We start from the raw sequence: 17,898 nt of genomic DNA on the forward strand, positions 1-17,898 counted from the left end.
CCAAGGGAAAATAAGGAGAAAAGAGAAGTGTGGCCTTGCCTGCCTGGCTGGGGGTGTCATGAGGGTCAAGAGCATGGAGGCTGCAGCTTTAGGTCCTCCAAATTAGTGCAGATCTCCTCTGGGTGCAGTAAAACCATGCTGATGTGCAAATCTGATCCCAGGTGTGCCTGGGGACTTAATTTCCTTCTCTTCAATTACTTAAAAACACCAAACTTAAAATAAAAAGGCAACACACAGAGCCTTAAAGCCCTTAGAATGCAGGTTTCAAGGTGAGATCAGCTGATGACAAACAGAGTGGCCGGAGCACAGGGAGCTGTGATTTCCAGGAAATTCCATGATTCTGACTATTCTGTGAGCAGCTCCGTGCCCCTGTCCTGCTACAGGCGTCTATCACCTGCACAGGAGGAATTTGGCAGGGCAGCAAGGCCCTTTCTAGAGCAGAGTCTGCTTTGAGACAGGTACCAGGTGCCCGTGGCAGCAGGGCACGATGCTGGCTCTGTCCCTCTGGGCAGGGTGACAGGTTCTGAGCCTGTTGGCTCTGTCCCTCTGGGCAGGGTGACAGGTTCTGAACCCATGGGACACCTGGCTGGCAGCAGGGAGGGATTTCAATTACCTGTGCATGGCCTGAGAGCACAGGGGACTTGTCCAGGGAATTAATCACTCAGCACAGGGAGGCAGCCCCAGGGCTGGAGGCAGCCGTGGATCCATCCTCTCTTTGGAGGGGAGGCTGCCGTGCCACATCCCCCTTCCTCCCCGTCTGGTTTTCCTGGGATTTGAAATGAATGGCAGCCACACGTCCCCACCACAGCAGCAGCTCGGTGCCTCAGGTAACACAGCTCAAGGTCACCACAGATCTCCCCTGCTGGGGAGATTTTGGTGTCAAAAATGGAATAAAGGAAATGTTTCAAATCAACCCAGTGACCTTCAGTCTCGCTGGCTGAGAAAGGAGGCAGGAGAGAGCTGGGGAAGGTGCTGGTGCCTCACAAGAACTGAGCAGCAGCTGACCTTTGCAGCCTTATTTCCTTACAAAATATGTTGTTTATAGAGCCTAACCCAAAATAACAACACATCTTTTTGAAGTCCAGCAGCACCGAGGCGCTGCTGGAGAGCTGTGTTGGGCAGATAATAGAAAACATGCCAGCCTTTTGTAGCACATGAATCCAAATGTTTAAGCACAGCCACAGAATCACCTGTCAAACCAACACCTCTCAGGTGGGCTGAGCAGAGCTGGCACCAGCTGGAGTTATTGCAGTTCTCTGTCACATCAAGCCCACTGGAAGCTGCCAAACCTCGACGTGTCCCCTGCACACCCCATCAACTTTTGTCTCCAATAATTCAGAGATTTCACAGTTCCCACCATTATTCTTCTGAAAGCTTCGTGTCAGCTCCAGAGGGGTTTTAAAGTATCGATGTCAAATCTCTGTTGAAGCCAGAATTCTGTCAATAGTTAATCTGAACTAACAAAACACCAAACTACAAACAAATCCCAGCCGGATTGTGCTTTATGTATCACAGCTTATGTTTGTTGAGCTTTAGGATTGAACCCCTGATCCTCATACCTCCTGGATGTTCCAGGGATTACAGGAGTATTACCAAATCCTAATTACATATAGTTTGGCTATCTGACTCACACAGTTCTCTTAAAGCACTTTTTCCTTTTTCTTTCCTTTTTTAATATTTTAAACTGATTAATTCAGTCTTAAGTGCCACGCATTTAATTTTCTTAAAGAAAACGTAGCAAGGCAGAAGTGATAGGGGCTGCAGTGCAGCAAACTGGGGCCTCTCAGACTTGCTTTTTTTCCATCCACAATAATAATAATTTTTGACATTGCAGCTGTTGTGTGATCCAAGGCAGAGATGGGGGATCGCTTCGGTTTTACCTGAAATATCTAAAACCTTTCACAAAGTTCATGGAAACTCTTCTAGAATTTATGACAATTTTTTTTGCCAGGCAGCATTGCTCATTACAAAGTCTCTTTTTGGGGATGCAGTAAAACCAAGTTCTCCCCTTGGACTGCTGAAGAGGCTGAAGAATCTTAAAAACAGCAATAAATAAAAGATGGGAAGCTGCTGGCTCCCCGGTGGATTGAGCTGCCTGCCTTTGGCTTCTCTCCGAGTCCCACCTTGCAGTTTGACCCTACAGATGGATCGTTCTGTTCCCATTTCCAGGTGGGGTTTGTTTTTTTTCTCACTGCCAGGCTGGCTTTGTGGCCACCCTGCTCCATTTGCTGGCAGCACTCCCACATTCCTGCAGCTTTCCTGACATTTTATCTCGCTGTCACAGTCCTTTAGCCACTCCTGCCTTCAAAGTTTGTCCCAAAGCCTCCCCTGCACCGTGGAGATCAGGTTAACAGGCTTAGCCTCGCCCAGATGACTGCCTTAAACAGAGACATGCTTTGCCATTTCTGGATCAATAGGCTTCATTGAAGTCTAATAATTCATTACATTTGACAGCTCGAGAAAACAGAGCACCTGAAGTAGAGCTGATGTGCCTGTGACACCCCCTCCTCCAGGTTTGCAGCCAGGATTGAGACCCCCCCCACTGCAGGGATTTCCCAAAGGGGGGCCAGGGCCCTGCCTGGAGATGTGTTAGAAACCTGCAGCTGATTTACCACGGCACAGAGAGCAGGAATGGTCCCTATCAGGGATCTGCAGAGCTGGTCGAGCCCTTTTTAATCCTCCCCACCAAAGCAAATTGGTGGGGAAATGGAAAAGAAAGAAAATGGGCTCCAAATTGTGGTTATTTTTCTTTTGTTGTGCTTTATCCTTGCCCAGATTTGACTCTTTAGTGGGGTTTGATTGTTGCTCTGTGCAGTGCCTTTGCAAATTGTTCATTTTTTCAGCCCCTAAATTCCAGCCCCCACAGTCTTCACCCACTGCAGCAGCACAGGGACTGTGGAACATGTGGCACACGTGGAACATGGACTGACCTGCAGCTGAAGGGTTAATTCATGGTAATTCTAGTTTTGCTGCAGACAAAAGAAGAAAGTTCCCTTTTCCGGGTCAGCAGGATGCTGGGAACAAGTGAGGATGCAAGGTAGGGATTGAGGAACTGAAGATGGGGGTTGACTGTGTTGCTTTGCTTCTTCTCAGGTTGGAGCATGGAGCCCTTCAGATGGTTTGAACATCACAGAAATCTCCAAAGGACGAGGGCCCAACGTCACGGACTCGCTGAGCAACAGATCTCTGATTGTCACCACGGTGCTGGTAGGGGACTGCCAGCCTGTCACTGTCCTTCCCCACAACCCCTGGGATGTCCCAGGGACCCCCAATGTCCCTGAAAGCTCACAGCACCCCAGTGACATCCCTTTAAAAGGATGGCACTCGATATAGCGTGGATTTGTATCATAAAAGGAATAGGACCAAGGTGCCCAGAGGGGAACAGAGACAGGGGACACCTGGTCCAGGGCAGAAGGGCTGGAACCAGAGGTCTTGTATCCTTCAGCAAGGGGTTAGCAGGGTGGAAGCTGAACAAAAGCCAAAGACAGATGCTGCAGCAGCTTTCCTTGCAAATCAGCCACTCCTCCTGATAAACTTCCCATCCACCACATGACATTTTTTCCCATTAAACATTTCCATGGCTGTGGGATTGTCTGGGTCCAGGCCGTGGTACCCACCACACCTCAAAGGCCACGGCATAATGCACAATGATGGAGCCAGGAGGGGACTGTCAGCCATCTGCCTTTGACAGGCTTTTTTTCAGGCAACATTTCCATCTCGAGCTCTGCGAGCAGGCAGGAATTACATAAGGCACGGGGTGATATCAGTTCCCATTAATTGTGTCACTCCATGGGCCTGCCCACGTGCCACGGGGTTCCCACCTTGGAACTGGATCTCTCCTGGATCCCTGTGCCCAGGGGAGGAGGGAATGTGCTCAGACCCGAGTTCTGCAGTGATTGCACTGCGTGTGCTGGAGTCTGAGACATAAAATAGAGCCCTGGATGTTATTTGCATTTGCAACACCCCTTTGTAGTTCTGCACTGCTGTAAATGACGAGAGAAGAGCCATAGGAGGAGCCTTTAAAAGAAAAGGCATGAAAGGCTATTTTTTCCCCTTTTGCTCATATTGCAGTGACTTGTTGGAAGAGAAATATTACCCCAGCAGCCAGTGCCGCTCTCCCCAAGCAATATGGGAGCTGTGAAGTTATGAAATTGAGGGCACCTTCACTGAGAAATCGATTAGCAAACTGAGAGAGCTTGTGAATTGGATGTCTGGCTATTTTCAGTAATAAATTGTGAAATAGTCCGTGAATAAGTGGTTCACAGAGTTCAGAATTACCCCCTAGGAAATGTTTGAGACCTGGAGATACATTACTGAAGTGAGTGGCGTCCTAATGTTCAGTGCTTCGGCTGTTAAATATGTATGTAATCCCTACAGCGCTTCCCAAAATTAATAGTGCTTTATGGCTGCTCTGGAGCCGTGGATTTATATCGAGATCCATGGATTCAGCTGATTCACAAACAAAGCACTAATTCCAGAGCAGAACGCCGAGGAGGCGGCGGGGGAGCGCAGGATTGAGCCGAGCTGCGCGTGCCAAGCTAAACTCCATGGGTGTGATGTGATCAGCTGGGCTTTAGAACTCTGCAAACGGGGCTCTGTGTGCTGCCACGTCCCCTCCTGACCCTGCTGCTGGGCCAAAGGAGCACCCCCTGCCCCAGGGCAGGGCTGGGGGCTGCCAGGTGGGCAGAGACAAGCAGCACCTGAGCCCCCTCCTCAGAGCACCCCCAGGCAGGGCACCCATGCCCCATCAAACCCAGGCACTGTGACAGGGCTCTAATGAGGGCTCCAGACTTGCCCTCCCACCTCTTCAAGCCCCCCCACGCCTGGGTAAAATCACAGAGGGCATTTTCCAGCACAAAGCATAGCCCTCCCTCGTTGGCCACCCCACAGCAAGGACAGGAGCCCTGCAGACACCCCCAGTTTGAGCCAGGGACTGGCTGGAGGTACCTCACCCTCCTCTTGCCTTCCAACTCTTGCTGCTACCCTCCACCTTTTCCATTTCCATCTGTCCTCCACGCGTTTTTCCCTCGGGCTCCCCAGTGTTCCTCGTCCTCGGTGGCTGCCCAAGCCAGAGAGGCATCAAAGGATGCTGGACTTCTAGGGGTGACTTCACCTGCCAGCCCCTGCCCGAGGGGAGGGATCCACAGGTCACTGCTTTAGCTCCTGTTCCCCGTGCTGGAGCTCAGCTCTGCCATGGGTCACACACCCCAGCTCTCCCAGGCAGCCAGGAGAGCAGCACACAGCACAAAGTTTCCCTGGGCAGTAGCAGGGCAGTGTCCATCAGGCAGTGCCAGCACAGAGGAGTGCCAGTGAGCTCAGTGGGGAGGTTTTGGGGTGGCCCCAGCCATGCACAGCTCCCTCACCCTGAATTTCACCCACCAGCCTGTGGTGAAAGGCAGGTACCGTGTGCAGGGCGCAGGGGTGAGTTTGTCCTCCCCCTCTTTTGCTGTTTCTAACACTTCATTTTCAGAGCATGAAATGGTTATTTTTCTCCCTGAAATCCTACCAAATGGAAAACAGTTGGCTGCTCAGAAGAGACAAAATTAAATTTTGTGGGGTAAACAAGGTTGCTAATTAGCTGATGCGCTGTGCAAAGTTAATTTATTCCCAACATGTCACAGTGCCAGCCCTGCCTGGAGAGCCGGTGCCTGGCAGCTCGGGCTGACCTGCAGGGGTGGCCTTGCCTCCAGCTGACCCTGAACTGGGAATTTTTGCTTTCCCTGCGCAGGAGGAGCCCTTTGTGATGTTCCGTAAGTCTGACACGGCCCTGTTTGGGAACGACCGCTTCGAGGGCTACTGCATCGACCTCCTGAAGGAGCTGGCCATCATCCTGGGCTTCTCCTACGAGATCCGCCTGGTGGAGGATGGCAAATACGGGGCACAGGATGAGAAGGGCCAGTGGAATGGCATGATCAAGGAGCTCATCGACCACGTGAGTGAGCCCGGGGGTGGCTGCCGAGGGTTGGCTGTGCCAGGCTGTGCCAGCCTGAATGAGAGATGTGGGACTGCTCTTCAAAATGCAGTTTGTTACACCCAAGAGGTTACAGCAGGCCAGGGTTGTGGGTGGCAGAGCTGTGCCTACAGCTGTCAGCTCCAGCTGCAGGCAGGCCTGGAAACCCGCATCCCTCATTCAGGCTCTGACTAATGGCACCCCACGTTGGGCGCCACTCTAAGAGCTGAAATGAGAGATGTGGGGCTCCAGGCAGCTCTTCAAAATGCAGTTTGTTACATCCAAGACAGTTATAGCAGTACAGGGTCGTGTGTGACAGAGCTGTGCCTACAGCTGTCAGCTCCAGCTGCAGGCAGGCCTGGAGACCCTTTGGTTTTGGTCACAAATGCATTATATACTTTTCTTTGGTCACAAATGCATTATATACTTTCCTTTGCTGAGCATCTTGATCAATAGAACCAATCTATCCCTTAACTATTACCTATAGCCTATAATAACTACTATAATTACCATATTCATGTTGCTGTTCTCCAATCACTAAAAGTCAGTACATCACAGTTTAAGCTAGAAGTTGTTTTTCAGTTTTCTTGCAGTGGAAAATTCTGAGACCTTTTCTTTACTTGCCACATTTGCTGACTTGTTTGCCTGTGCTGTCTTTCTGCTTGGTAGTAGAAACATCATCTTGTTTGGGGTGGGTTTATCCTTTGCTCTAAGCCATAAAAACCCCTTCTAACTAACACACCCTTTGCCTCCTTGGTTTCCCAGTAAGGCTGGCTCAGCAATTCTTTTCTTCTGTAACAAAACTCGCTTCCATTTCTATTCCTTCTTCAAATTCTACATTCAAAAATCTTTCTGCCAAGCACACATATCAGTGAGACTTTCTTGTCAAACTTTCATCCTTCCCATCATCCCTGGCCTGGCTCTCAGGGCTGGCTCTCTGAGGTGGGACAGGTGCCATTTCTCGCTGGCCCAGAATACCCACAGCAAGCTCCTGACCCTGCTTGGCTCCTTGTCACCCTGGTTGCCAGAATATCCCTGTGTCTGGCTCTTCCAAATATTAATTTGAAATTCCTGACAAGGGCCATTCTCCCAGCACAGAAATGGGCTCAGCGGCTCCAGGCACAGCCTGTCCCACAGCGGGACACAGGCTGGGGCACACTGGCTGTCCTGGGCTGGCAGCATGAGCTCCTCTCACCCCCAAAACAAACACAGGCAAGGGCACAGCACCAATGCAGCCTGGGGAGCCCAGTCATGCCCCAGACACAGCCCAGCCCAGAGGAGACATCCACACTGCGGGAGCAGGTGTGCCCTGGACAGTTTCATTTTTTATTTTCTATAAAAGCAACTTATTTACTAAAATCTCCTGGGACACAGAGCTCCCTCTGCCACACAGCAGCTGTGCTTCTCCTTCCATGGCCACTTCCAGGAGCCCTTTAAGCCCCAGGGAACCTGTTGGAGCAGCAGCTTCGCTCCCGCAGCCGCCAAAGCTGAAACCGCCACTCGCGGCCAGAGCTCGCTCAGTTTGCTAATTAGATATCTTGCCTCCAGCACATCCTGCGATCCCAAGGGCCCAGTTATGGAGGTGAGGAAAGCTGGTGTTTTTATGAATATCTGATTCCCAGAGAAGGCCTCTGGAAGTAAAGCTAAGGACAAAAAGAATGCCTGCTCTCTGCAGCATAGGCAGCAGCGCAGGCAGTGCAGAGAGCTCTGTTCCTGAGAATCCTGCTCAAGTGGGGCAGCCCTGGACCACCACCAGGTCCTGGCTGCATTCTGAATCCACAGCCTAAGCAGCAAAGACACAAAAATAATCCCCTGTAGAGCTGTGATGCTCTTACCATTTAGAGAAAAATGAGTTTGCTGGGTGAGTCATTGTGGTGTGTGGAGAGTCAAGCACTGGCTGGGACTGATGAGTGGCTCAGGAGCTGGGCTGGGCTTCTGGATCTGCCTTCTCTGCCCTAAATGACATTGGACAAGTTGCTTCTGTGCACTGCTTCCTCCATCTGTAAAATGCAGATGATAATGATTACATCCCTTTATAGGGACAGAGTGACACTTAATCAGTTTGTGACAAGCACTGCAGCCCTGGGCTGGCCTGGCCCAAGGAGCAGGAGAGCAGCAAGGGCAGGCAAGGACAGCCCTGGGGAGCAGGACTCCATCTCATGGGGGAGCTCTGCAAACCTGCCCTGGTGCTTTTCCTTCTGGAAAACTCCGTGCAGCTCAAACCACAGATTTTAGAGCCTCTTACACAACAGCCCTGCCGAGTTAGATGAGTGGCAGTGTCCCAGAGGAAGCTCTGCTGCTCCGAGTGATGTGAGTGACACAGATCAGAGCTGACACCGAGTGGCAGCTGTGCCCCTTGGCAGAACCCCCGGGGACACGGCTCCTCTGCCCAGCCCTGCTGCTGGGAGCAGCCTCTGGAGCTCTCTCAGTGCTGGGAATGGGCTCTGGAGCTCTCTCAGTGCTGGGAGCAGCCTCTGGAGCTCTCTGAGTGCTGGGAGCAGCCTCTGGAGCTCTCTGAGTGCTGGGAGCAGCCTCTGGAGCTCTCTGAGTGCTGGGAGCAGCCTCTGGAGCTCTCTCAGTGCTGGGAGCAGCCTCTGGAGCTCTCTGAGTGCTGGGAGCAGCCTCTGGAGCTCTCTCAGCGCTGGGAATGGGCTCTGGAGCTCTCTCAGGGCTGGGAGCAGCCTCTGGAGCTCTCTGAGTGCTGGGAGCATCCTCTGGAGCTCTCTGAGTGCTGGGAATGGGCTCTGGAGCTCTCTCAGTGCTGGGAGCAGCCTCTGGAGCTCTCTCAGTGCTGGGAGCATCCTCTGGAGCTCTCTCAGTGCTGGGAGCAGCCTCTGGAGCTCTCTCAGTGCTGGGAGCATCCTCTGGAGCTCTCTCAGTGCTGGGAGCAGCCTCTGGAGCTCTCTCAGTGCTGGGAGCAGCCTCTGGAGCTCTCTGAGTGCTGGGAATGGGCTCTGGAGCTCTCTCAGTGCTGGGAGCAGCCTCTGGAGCTCTCCCACTGCTGGGAGCAGTCTCTGGAGTTCTCTCAGTGCTGGGAATGGGCTCTGGAGCTCTCTCAGTGCTGGGATTGGGCTCTGGAGCTCTCTGAGTGCTGGGAGCAGCCTCTGGAGCTCTCTCAGTGCTGGGAATGGGCTCTGGAGCTCTCTCAGTGCTGGGAATGGGCTCTGGAGCTCTCTCAGTGCTGGGAGCAGCCTCCGGAGTTCTCCCACTGCTGGGATTGGGCTCTGGAGCTCTCACTGCACTGCGGGGCTCACAAGGAGCAAATCCCTCCCAAGGGAATAGAAGCCAGACAGTCATCCAGCCCCAACCATGTCACTTCATGGCCTGCAAGACACCTCAAGGCTCTCAGGAGGTGGTCAGCTACCTGAGATAGACAAGAAGGAGATTTGAAGAGCAATGCCATTAAGTAACACAAAATTCACGGCCAAACCTGCATTGTAGCATTTCTTGGGTAACTCTCTAAAAGGCAAATCAACCCACAGCAGCAGGAAAGGGCCAAACCTCCTCTTCTGCATGGTGTGCTCTTAGCTCTGAGATGCAGCTCTGTGCTCTGTCCTGCATGGCTGAGCCTGTGCCTGCAGGGACACTGCCCAGGCCCACATGGAGAAGCCATTAGCTCCTTTATCTGCATGCCATTGCTTTTTATAGCAGCGTTTGTGTAAAGCCTTCAGAAGTGAAATTGCAGCCAGATGGGCCCTTCCTCAGCAGCATCTTCCCCTGGTGTGGGGAAAGGCACAACCCATGGGCACTGCAGCAGGCCAGATCGAGCTGATTTCACAGCCAGGGGGAAAAGTGTTAGAGACAGCATTCAAATCGAGTGGTGGGGATGGAAACAGGGCTGCCCACATCCAGAGTTTGAGCTTTCCTCTGTGTTCAGCATCTCCTTCTCATGAACAAACTGGAATCATTCAGGTGGGAGCATAAAGCAGGCAGGATTTTGTGAGGTCAGGGTTAGCTCAGTGCAGAAAGCCATTGCATTGCTGCAGACCCACTTATCCCCCTGGGCTGCTGTGGCTGAGCTGGTGTGGGCTCCCTGAGTGACCTGTGCAGAGCAGGGGGTGCTCCTGGGCTGAGGTGAGAGGCTAAAATGGTGATTATTGCTGCTGAGAGGGCCTGGGAGCTGTGGGAGCAGCAGATTCTGCATACCAGGAACAAACAGATTCTGCATACCAGGAATCAACAGATTCTGCATACCAGGAACCAGCAGATTCTGCATAGCAGGAATCAACCCACTCAGCTGAGGCTGAAATTTGGAGAGGGGGAGATGGGCAAAGCAAGGGGCACATGTCCCCTGGGGTGGAGATGGCCCTCAGAGGAGCTGGGTGAGGTGTAGGTGCGTGACAGCAGGGTCTGGGGGACAAAGGTGCTGTCACCAAAGGGGTAAATCCCCAAAAGCTGGCACCCCAAAGGTGAATCACGTGCTGGGACAGGTGTTTACACAGTGAGCACTCTGGGCTTGCTGCAGTCACAAATCCTCCCCCTCCTCTCCCTCTGATCCAGACGTGCCTGGCCACAGGCAGGGATGCCTGGGGCTATGATCCTTTGTAAAATCCCTGTGTTTCTAGTCTGGCCTTAAGCATAAACAGGAAAAGCAACAGCAATCAGAGCAGCCACAGCACGACCCTGCCTCTGACAGGGTCCCCAGCAGCAGATCCAAGACAACAGCCTCATGCAGCCTCATGCAACAGCCCTGCCCTGCTGCCTTTCATCTGCTGCTCATCCTCAGCACAAAAAGTCCCTGTTTTGAGGAGTTCAGTTCATTCCCTGGAGAAGTAACCTCAGCCCACTGCTCATTGTCACCCCTCTGGCCATTCCCGCAGAGGAGCCTTGATCAGAAGGGCCACGAGAGCTGAACTCAGGTATTCAGGGAGGTCTGGGGAACCCAGGCAAGGCAGAGAAGCTCCTGAGCCCTTTATTCATAACAAACAGGGAGCCTGACAACTGCCAAACCTCCTCCTTTCAGCAGCAGTGAACTGCTATTGATGTTTATTCATAGAAATTATTACTGATACAAGCAAAGCTCCACTGCACACCGTGGCCCATCCGTTCTGATTTATAAATTCCAGTTGTCTGGCAAAGCAATGCCTGCAAATCTTCCCTATTGTTTGTGGGCAGAATCCCATAAAACCAGCAGAATGAGTTGTTCTGGACATTTTGCACCAACTTGTTCGCAAATAAAACTTGTCTTCTGCTGCGACGGCGCACATCACATTGCCATTCAATCTGAGACTTCAGGTGGGAATAAAAGAGATGTGGCAAATACTTGGGGTTGCTGATGGAAATCCCTGGAAATGGGAACTGCAGAGGACTTGCAATATCCATCCTTAGGGACTATTCCTGACAGTTGATTTAACAATTCCACAGTAAGTGGGCATTTTCTGACAGTAAATTTTGGCAGAAATACATTTGGCACCACGCTGCCAGCTCCCCATTAATGCTCCTGCACTGGTGGATGTTTTATCTCACTTGTCACAAACTGGGGCTTCATGTGGATGTCACTGGGACATGAACAGGGAGCAAACAATTTAATTGGATGAAGATTTTAGACACTGCAGGACCTCAGTGTTAGGATGGAAATAAACCAGAAGAGCTTTTCCTTTTGTGCTCGGATCACTGTTGGGTGGATTCACGACTGGATCTTACTCAGGGATCCAGGTGAAGGATCTGTGAGTTGGGAGTTCACAAACACCTGTGCCTTGGATTTTAGCCCATGGAAACAATTACCAACTTTGTATGAAGATTTACAAGCCACAAGAGTTTGAGTAGAATGATAGTGAATTTGTCACAGGGTGAAAAAGTAGAATTTTGGGGGATTTAGAATGGGGGTTCAAGAGGCAAGAGGGAGGAATCTGGGCATGTCCTGTCCTTCTTCTTGTCCTCCATCTTCTGCTGTGATGATGACACTTCTGGATTGGTTTAGAGTAGAAACAGACTGTCTAACATAGGTGATAGATATTGGGATGTTATTGTAAATAATATACATGTAGTTCTTAGTATAAAAAGCCAGCACCACCCCAAGGGCAGTCAGTGTGCCACAACCCAACCTGCCAGACAGACCTCAGCAGGTCAGAGACAGAATGTCATAGATAAACCTTGAAAAGCAGAACTGACGAATCTCAACTTCATTTTTGGTCATGGGGCTGGGAGAAAAAACAGACTTTTTAATATCTTGGGGTGATCTCAAGCCCAGAAGCTGAGAATGGAGCAGGAGCAGGGCACAGCAGCCAGGCAAGGAGAGCAGGGAGCAGAGACAGGGCCCAGGGCAGAAGCCCCAGTGCTGGCAGTGGCAAGAGACACCGAGGGATGACAGTGCCAGACCTGTAACAATTAAATCAGTAAAACACACACACACTATTTCTGTCTCTCAGGCAACACACACATGATTAGTTTATGTAAATACCTAACGCAGATTGGCAAAATAAGCACAGAGGCGGCTTCTTTTCCTGAATAAATATTTATCTTGGTGCTTATGCTGTTGGTGGGCTCTGCCATGACCAGCCACTGCCTGCAGGTTGGCTCTGGCTGAGGTCAGGCACTGCAGGATTCCCACAGTGACCACCAGAGCTGTCCTGACCCACAGGCCACATCTCCCTGATAAGTGAGAACTTGGAGATAAGATTTGGCATTTTCTGATGAAAGCCAAATATCTCTGCAGCAAATAGAATCATCCCTGTGCTGAACACCCGGTGACCTCACAGCTGTTCCAGCCAAGTGAAACTGGAACTGGGTGAATGAGGAGATCCAAACCCTTGGAGGTGTGTTGGAGAAGTGTCTGTGTTTGATGTGCCTTGGCAGAATTCATCTTTTTGGCCTCAGTTCAGCAGAACACTTAAGAACAGGCACAAGACTTGGAAGACGTGCGAGCTCCAGTAAAACAGAGGTGTAGGCTTAAGTGGTTTTGCTGGACAAGGGTCTTTAAGCCACTGGCACTTGCTCTAATTCCTCATCTTTAATAAAACCCACCTGACTGTGCAACAGCACAAGAGCCAGGGCTGAGTAAAGGAAGCAGCCAGAGTCTGGTAATTGACTGCCCAGTTTGGAATGTCAGAGCACGACAAATCAAAGCTTCACCCTTGGTGGGTTTGATTTAGATCCTCTCTGTCAGCAGAGCCTTAATTAGAGGCCACCTTCAGAAAAATCTGCATTGATAAAAAGGATATGGAAGTGCAGCCCTGTGCTGCCTCTAATTGCTCAGGACACACCCCAGCCAGGCTCCAGAATCCCTGCTCTGTCCTGCCTGAATGTGACATTCCCTGCAAGGACACAGGGCTGGAGCACATCACAGTCAAATTTTATTTCTGTTCTAAAAGCAGTTGGATCCCTGGGCATCCATGCAGAGTTCTCTCTCCATTTTCTGTGGCAAAGCACAAACTCCAGGCTGTTCTTTAGCTCGCTGCATTGTTCTGACAAGTTTGGCCGAGGCTCCCTCAGCCTGGCCATTGCCAGCGAGCTCTGACCACAGAACATTTGCTGCCTCCTTCAGAAAAACCCGTAGCCAAATCCTTCAACATCTTCTTTGCCTTTCCCTGGTGAGTCAGGACACCCACACAGCAGTGATGGAGGAGGGAAAATGCTGCATTTCTTTTGCCATTTCTGCCTTGTGACTGTGCAGAGCGCTAAGCCAAAACTTCCAGGTGTGCTGTAAGGTGGTGGGAGCAGCCAAGCTCCAAACCTGCCAGGATGGTCCCCAGGATGCAGAACATCCCCAGCTCAGGCTGGGCAGCCACCAATGCCACCTCCAACCCCCTCCAGCTTCTGTCCATGACACCACAACCACAGCTCACTGGGAAAATATTGTACCCATTTTCCACAGGTTTTGACAAATGGCAGGGACTGAAACGAGCTCTGATGTAAAAATGAATTTCCATCTGGAAAGTGAGAAGGAAAGGAAACCAGGGAGCAGCTGGAGAGCCATGTTAGAACAAAACCACATCATTTTTACCCTTGTTACATAATTCCTGTAGGTCTCTGTTCGGGAGCTCTAAGGCTGCACTTTTTGGAGGGGATCCCTTACACACACACGTAAATGGACAAAAGCTCATGTAGAGACTCTTCCTGCAGTAAAAGACCCAGATTCCTCTATTTATAAATATTGCACTGACTTGATCACAGCTTGGAAAGGTCAAGTGTAACCTTTAGTGCAACCTTTACCCCCAGCACAGGCCAGGGATGTCCTCTGGTTCCTACAGTGAACCCCCAGTTCCTGCTGAAGCAAAGTATGTTCCAGCCAGTATTGATTTAAAGTCCATGAATAATGACAAATCTACTGTATCTCTAGGTAATTATCACTCATGGGTAATTTAGAATTTTAATTTTCAGAACCAGATGTTAAATAAATCTCGCCCAGGCTCCTGGCATGGGGGGAGGTTCTGCTCAACTTCAGAGCTGTAATTTATGTGTCTGTGTTTCCTCGGAAGTTCACAATCCCAAAGAATGATTTGCAAAGCTCAGGCAAGGGGGGTGATATTGAGGAAACCTTGGACGTGTTTACTTGTGCCTTTTAAGAATGTTCAGTGAGAGGAATGAATGCAGCTCTCAGCCAACAGAAAGGGGGTGAATGTGGTTGCTCGTATTAACACACAAATCAGTAAATAACAGAAATAATAGAAACAAACACAATTCATACAAGCTGTCAGGATAAAGAATATGCTCAGCTGAAATTCTTCATGGAGCTCAGGCCACTCCAGCAGGATGGGCTGAGGAGTCCATCACTAAACAGAGTTTCCTCAGAGGGTCTCACCTGCACACCCCCCACCCGCAGACACCGAGCATTCCTGCCTGAGACTGAGCCCCTCAAGCTGGATCATGAAATGACTGAAGGAAAAGAAACTTAACCTTTTAGCTGCCACAGAATGGCTCCCTGCAGCTCCATCCACACCCTCCTTTCTTGGATCACTGTGAAAGGCAGGACAACAGCAAATGAAAGGAAGGACAACAACAACAATAACAAACCACTGCTGCCAGCAGCAGGCTCTGCACACAGCCTGCTCACTGTTGTAGAGTCTTGTGGTGAGGAGCAAGCAAGACAAGGGCCACTGACACTTTAGAACTCTGTAAAATCTGATTTTTCTGACTGTTCAGAAGAGCTCGTCGCATTGGGGCAGAAGCTGCAGAGGCTGCACAACCTCCATTTGGTTGTGCTGTGTTTTACAGTGAACACTGTACCCTCAACATCTGTATTTCACAGCAAACACTGTGCCCCAACATCTGTATTTTGCAGTGAACATTGTAACCCCAACATCTGTACTTCACAGCAAACACTGTGCCCCCAACATCTATATTTTACAGGGAACATTGTTCCCCCAATATCTGTATTTCACAGTGAGCATTGTGCCCCCAACATCTGTATTTCACAGCACTGTACCCCATCTGTATTTCACAGCAAATGTGTACCCCCAACATCTGTACTTCACAGAAAACATTGTACCCCCAATATCTGTATTTCACAGCAAACACTGTGCCCCCAACATCTGTATTTCATACCAGATATGTACCACATGTGCAACAGCAGGGGGGAACCCCAGGGCTGCCCTTTGGGGGTTTTTGGAACCCCAGGGCTGCCCTTTGGAGGCTTTTGGAACCCCAGGGCTGCCCTTTGGGGGTTTTTTGAAACCCCAGGGCTGCCCTTTGGGGGTTTATGGAACCCCAGAGCTGCCCTTTGGGGGTTTTTGGAACCCCAGGGCTGCCCTTTGGGGGTTTTTGGAACCCCAGGGCTGCCCTTTGGGGGGTTTTGGCCTGTTTCTGCTGTGTGAGAGCTGTGGTGTCCCCAAGGGCATGGAAACACCTCGGTTTGTAACTCCTCCTTTCTCCCTGCCCGTGTCCCTCCCTCTCTGCAGAAAGCTGACCTGGCTGTGGCTCCTCTGACCATCACTCACGTCCGGGAGAAAGCCATCGACTTCTCCAAGCCCTTCATGACCCTGGGGGTCAGCATCCTCTACAGGAAGCCCAACGGGACCAACCCCAGCGTGTTCTCCTTCCTCAACCCTCTCTCTCCTGACATCTGGATGTACATCCTGCTCGCCTACCTGGGGGTCAGCTGTGTGCTCTTTGTCATAGCCAGGTAAGGGCTCCCTGCTGGCAGCTGCAGCATCAAACCCTTGTCACCCCTGAGATCCCCCCTGCTCCATCCCCACGGGCTGGCTGCTCATTTTTACACTCTCACAGCCTGGAAGGATTTTAAGGTTTCAGAAGTTTTGGAGCCTTTCTGTCAGCACCTCCTGGTGTATGAAGAGATGTATCTCTGTATCATTGCCCATTCATGCTCACTGCTCACACCCTTTCCAGCCCCTGCTGGGACCTGAGCTCCCTTCTCCCCCAGCATTTCCCCCTTCTGTCTCTGTAAAGCTCACACAAACCCTTCCCTACACCAAAAGAATGGAGATGCCTTTGCTACGGATCAGACATTGTGTCTGTTTACAAAATTAATATGCATCTAATTAGCATGTTTAAATCCTCTATGTTTAAAGGCAGAATTTGCATACATTTGCATGTCTTGTTAATTCCACGGGGCCTTTGATGAGACACAGTCCAGGGCTGCTCTCAATCCATGAGCCCACCTTTTCAAATCCAAACAAAGCACTTTCCCCCTCCTGCAGGCAGGTGCCCTCCATGACCACACACAGCCCTCCGTGGAATATTTTGCATAAACACCTCGTCCAGGAAAGATTCCTCAGCCCACTCTGCAGTTTGATGCTCATTTCTCATTTTTTCCAGTTGAATTTATGCCAGTGGGGATTTCAGAACCCTCCCTGGTTTGGTCTGGGGGTCCATGCAGACCCTCTTGCCCAAGGCCTGCTGTGCTGCACCTCCCTGGGAGCATCCATCAGAAAAATTCCTCCCTCATCCACTGGCATTAGAGAGTCAAAGGAAAAATCAGACTCCATTAACCCTGATGGTACAACAAATCTACAATTTTCAGCATCCCTCAGTCCAGGGGGGCATTTAGAGCAGATTTCCAGCATTCACTCTGTCACATCCTAATTACACAGAGCAGCAGAGTGAGCTGGGCATGAGTGCTGTGAGCACCTGCAGTGCTCACTTTAGGAGCTTGTTTTTCCCAGCTCATAATGGCCAGATCCAGCCCACATTGTCCAGACCCCACTTTCAAAGCATGTTAAACATGCATGGTGAGGCAGGAACATCCTCTGGCCCCTCCTCTGCACGAGGGCAGAGCTGGGCATTTGTTTTCTGTCACTATTGCATTAGGGACAGCTGAATGAAACAACACAGACCCCAAGGTCTTCTCAGGAGTGAAGTTTGTTAGACATCCCATTCTTTTATAGAGTGTTCTGAGAAAGCTAGACCTGACTGCTCCTCAATCAACACCCCTCACCTCACTGGCTAATTGGGAACACCCTTCTTGTACACACCTTACAAGTTCAAAACACCAGCTGCAAAGACTAAAGATTATTTTAATTAGTTCTCTGAGCTTTCTCAAAGCTCCCCCAGAGCAATGCCTGGGAAAGTTTATCTGAATTTCTCCCTGACCAGACTGTCAGCATCCCCAGTTTTCCTCTCAGAGGACGTGGAGGGCCCTCCTTGATCCAGACTGCAGCTGCAATCACCCTCCTGCCTTGCCTTTGCCTTCCCTCCCCACCCAACCTGTCAGGACTCTCCCCTGGGGATGTGCACCCAAGGTAACCATGAGAAGGAAAATCCTGTGGTGGCTGACAGACAGCCCTTGTCTGTCTGTCCCTGTCATCCAGGCAGGGCACAGCTGATGGCACCAGCCTGCTCCTGTGGCCTGCAGGCACAATCCAAACACAATTTTACATGTTGGAGCTTATTTTTCCCAGCTCACACTGACCAAATCCGGCCCAAATTGCCCAGACCCCACTTTCAAAGCATGTTAAATGTGAAAATTGTATCTGCACGTGGAATGCTGCAGAAGGGCTGAAGGAAATGCTGGGGCTGGCCCTGATGTGGAGCCCCCCAGTCACCACCTTGCA

General features: G+C 50.8%; 1 protein-coding gene across 2 annotated transcripts in view; it reads left to right on the forward strand.

Moving 5' to 3' along the window:
* The window catches only part of GRIK3 (glutamate ionotropic receptor kainate type subunit 3), a gene marked incomplete at both ends in the record, with an annotated part of 122,329 nt that overhangs the window by 85,990 nt on the left and 18,441 nt on the right, over positions 1-17,898 (forward strand). For both annotated transcript variants that reach the window (XM_084222545.1, XM_084222546.1), the window contains 3 exons: positions 3,094-3,207; positions 5,729-5,932; positions 15,787-16,010. In XM_084222545.1, the coding sequence (XP_084078671.1) occupies positions 3,094-3,207; positions 5,729-5,932; positions 15,787-16,010 (542 nt within the window). The remainder of the gene's footprint in view (positions 1-3,093; positions 3,208-5,728; positions 5,933-15,786; positions 16,011-17,898) is intronic.

Source organism: Fringilla coelebs (assembly GCF_963513975.1).
Source record: "Fringilla coelebs genome assembly, chromosome: 28".
Lineage (NCBI taxonomy): Eukaryota > Metazoa > Chordata > Aves > Passeriformes > Fringillidae > Fringilla > Fringilla coelebs.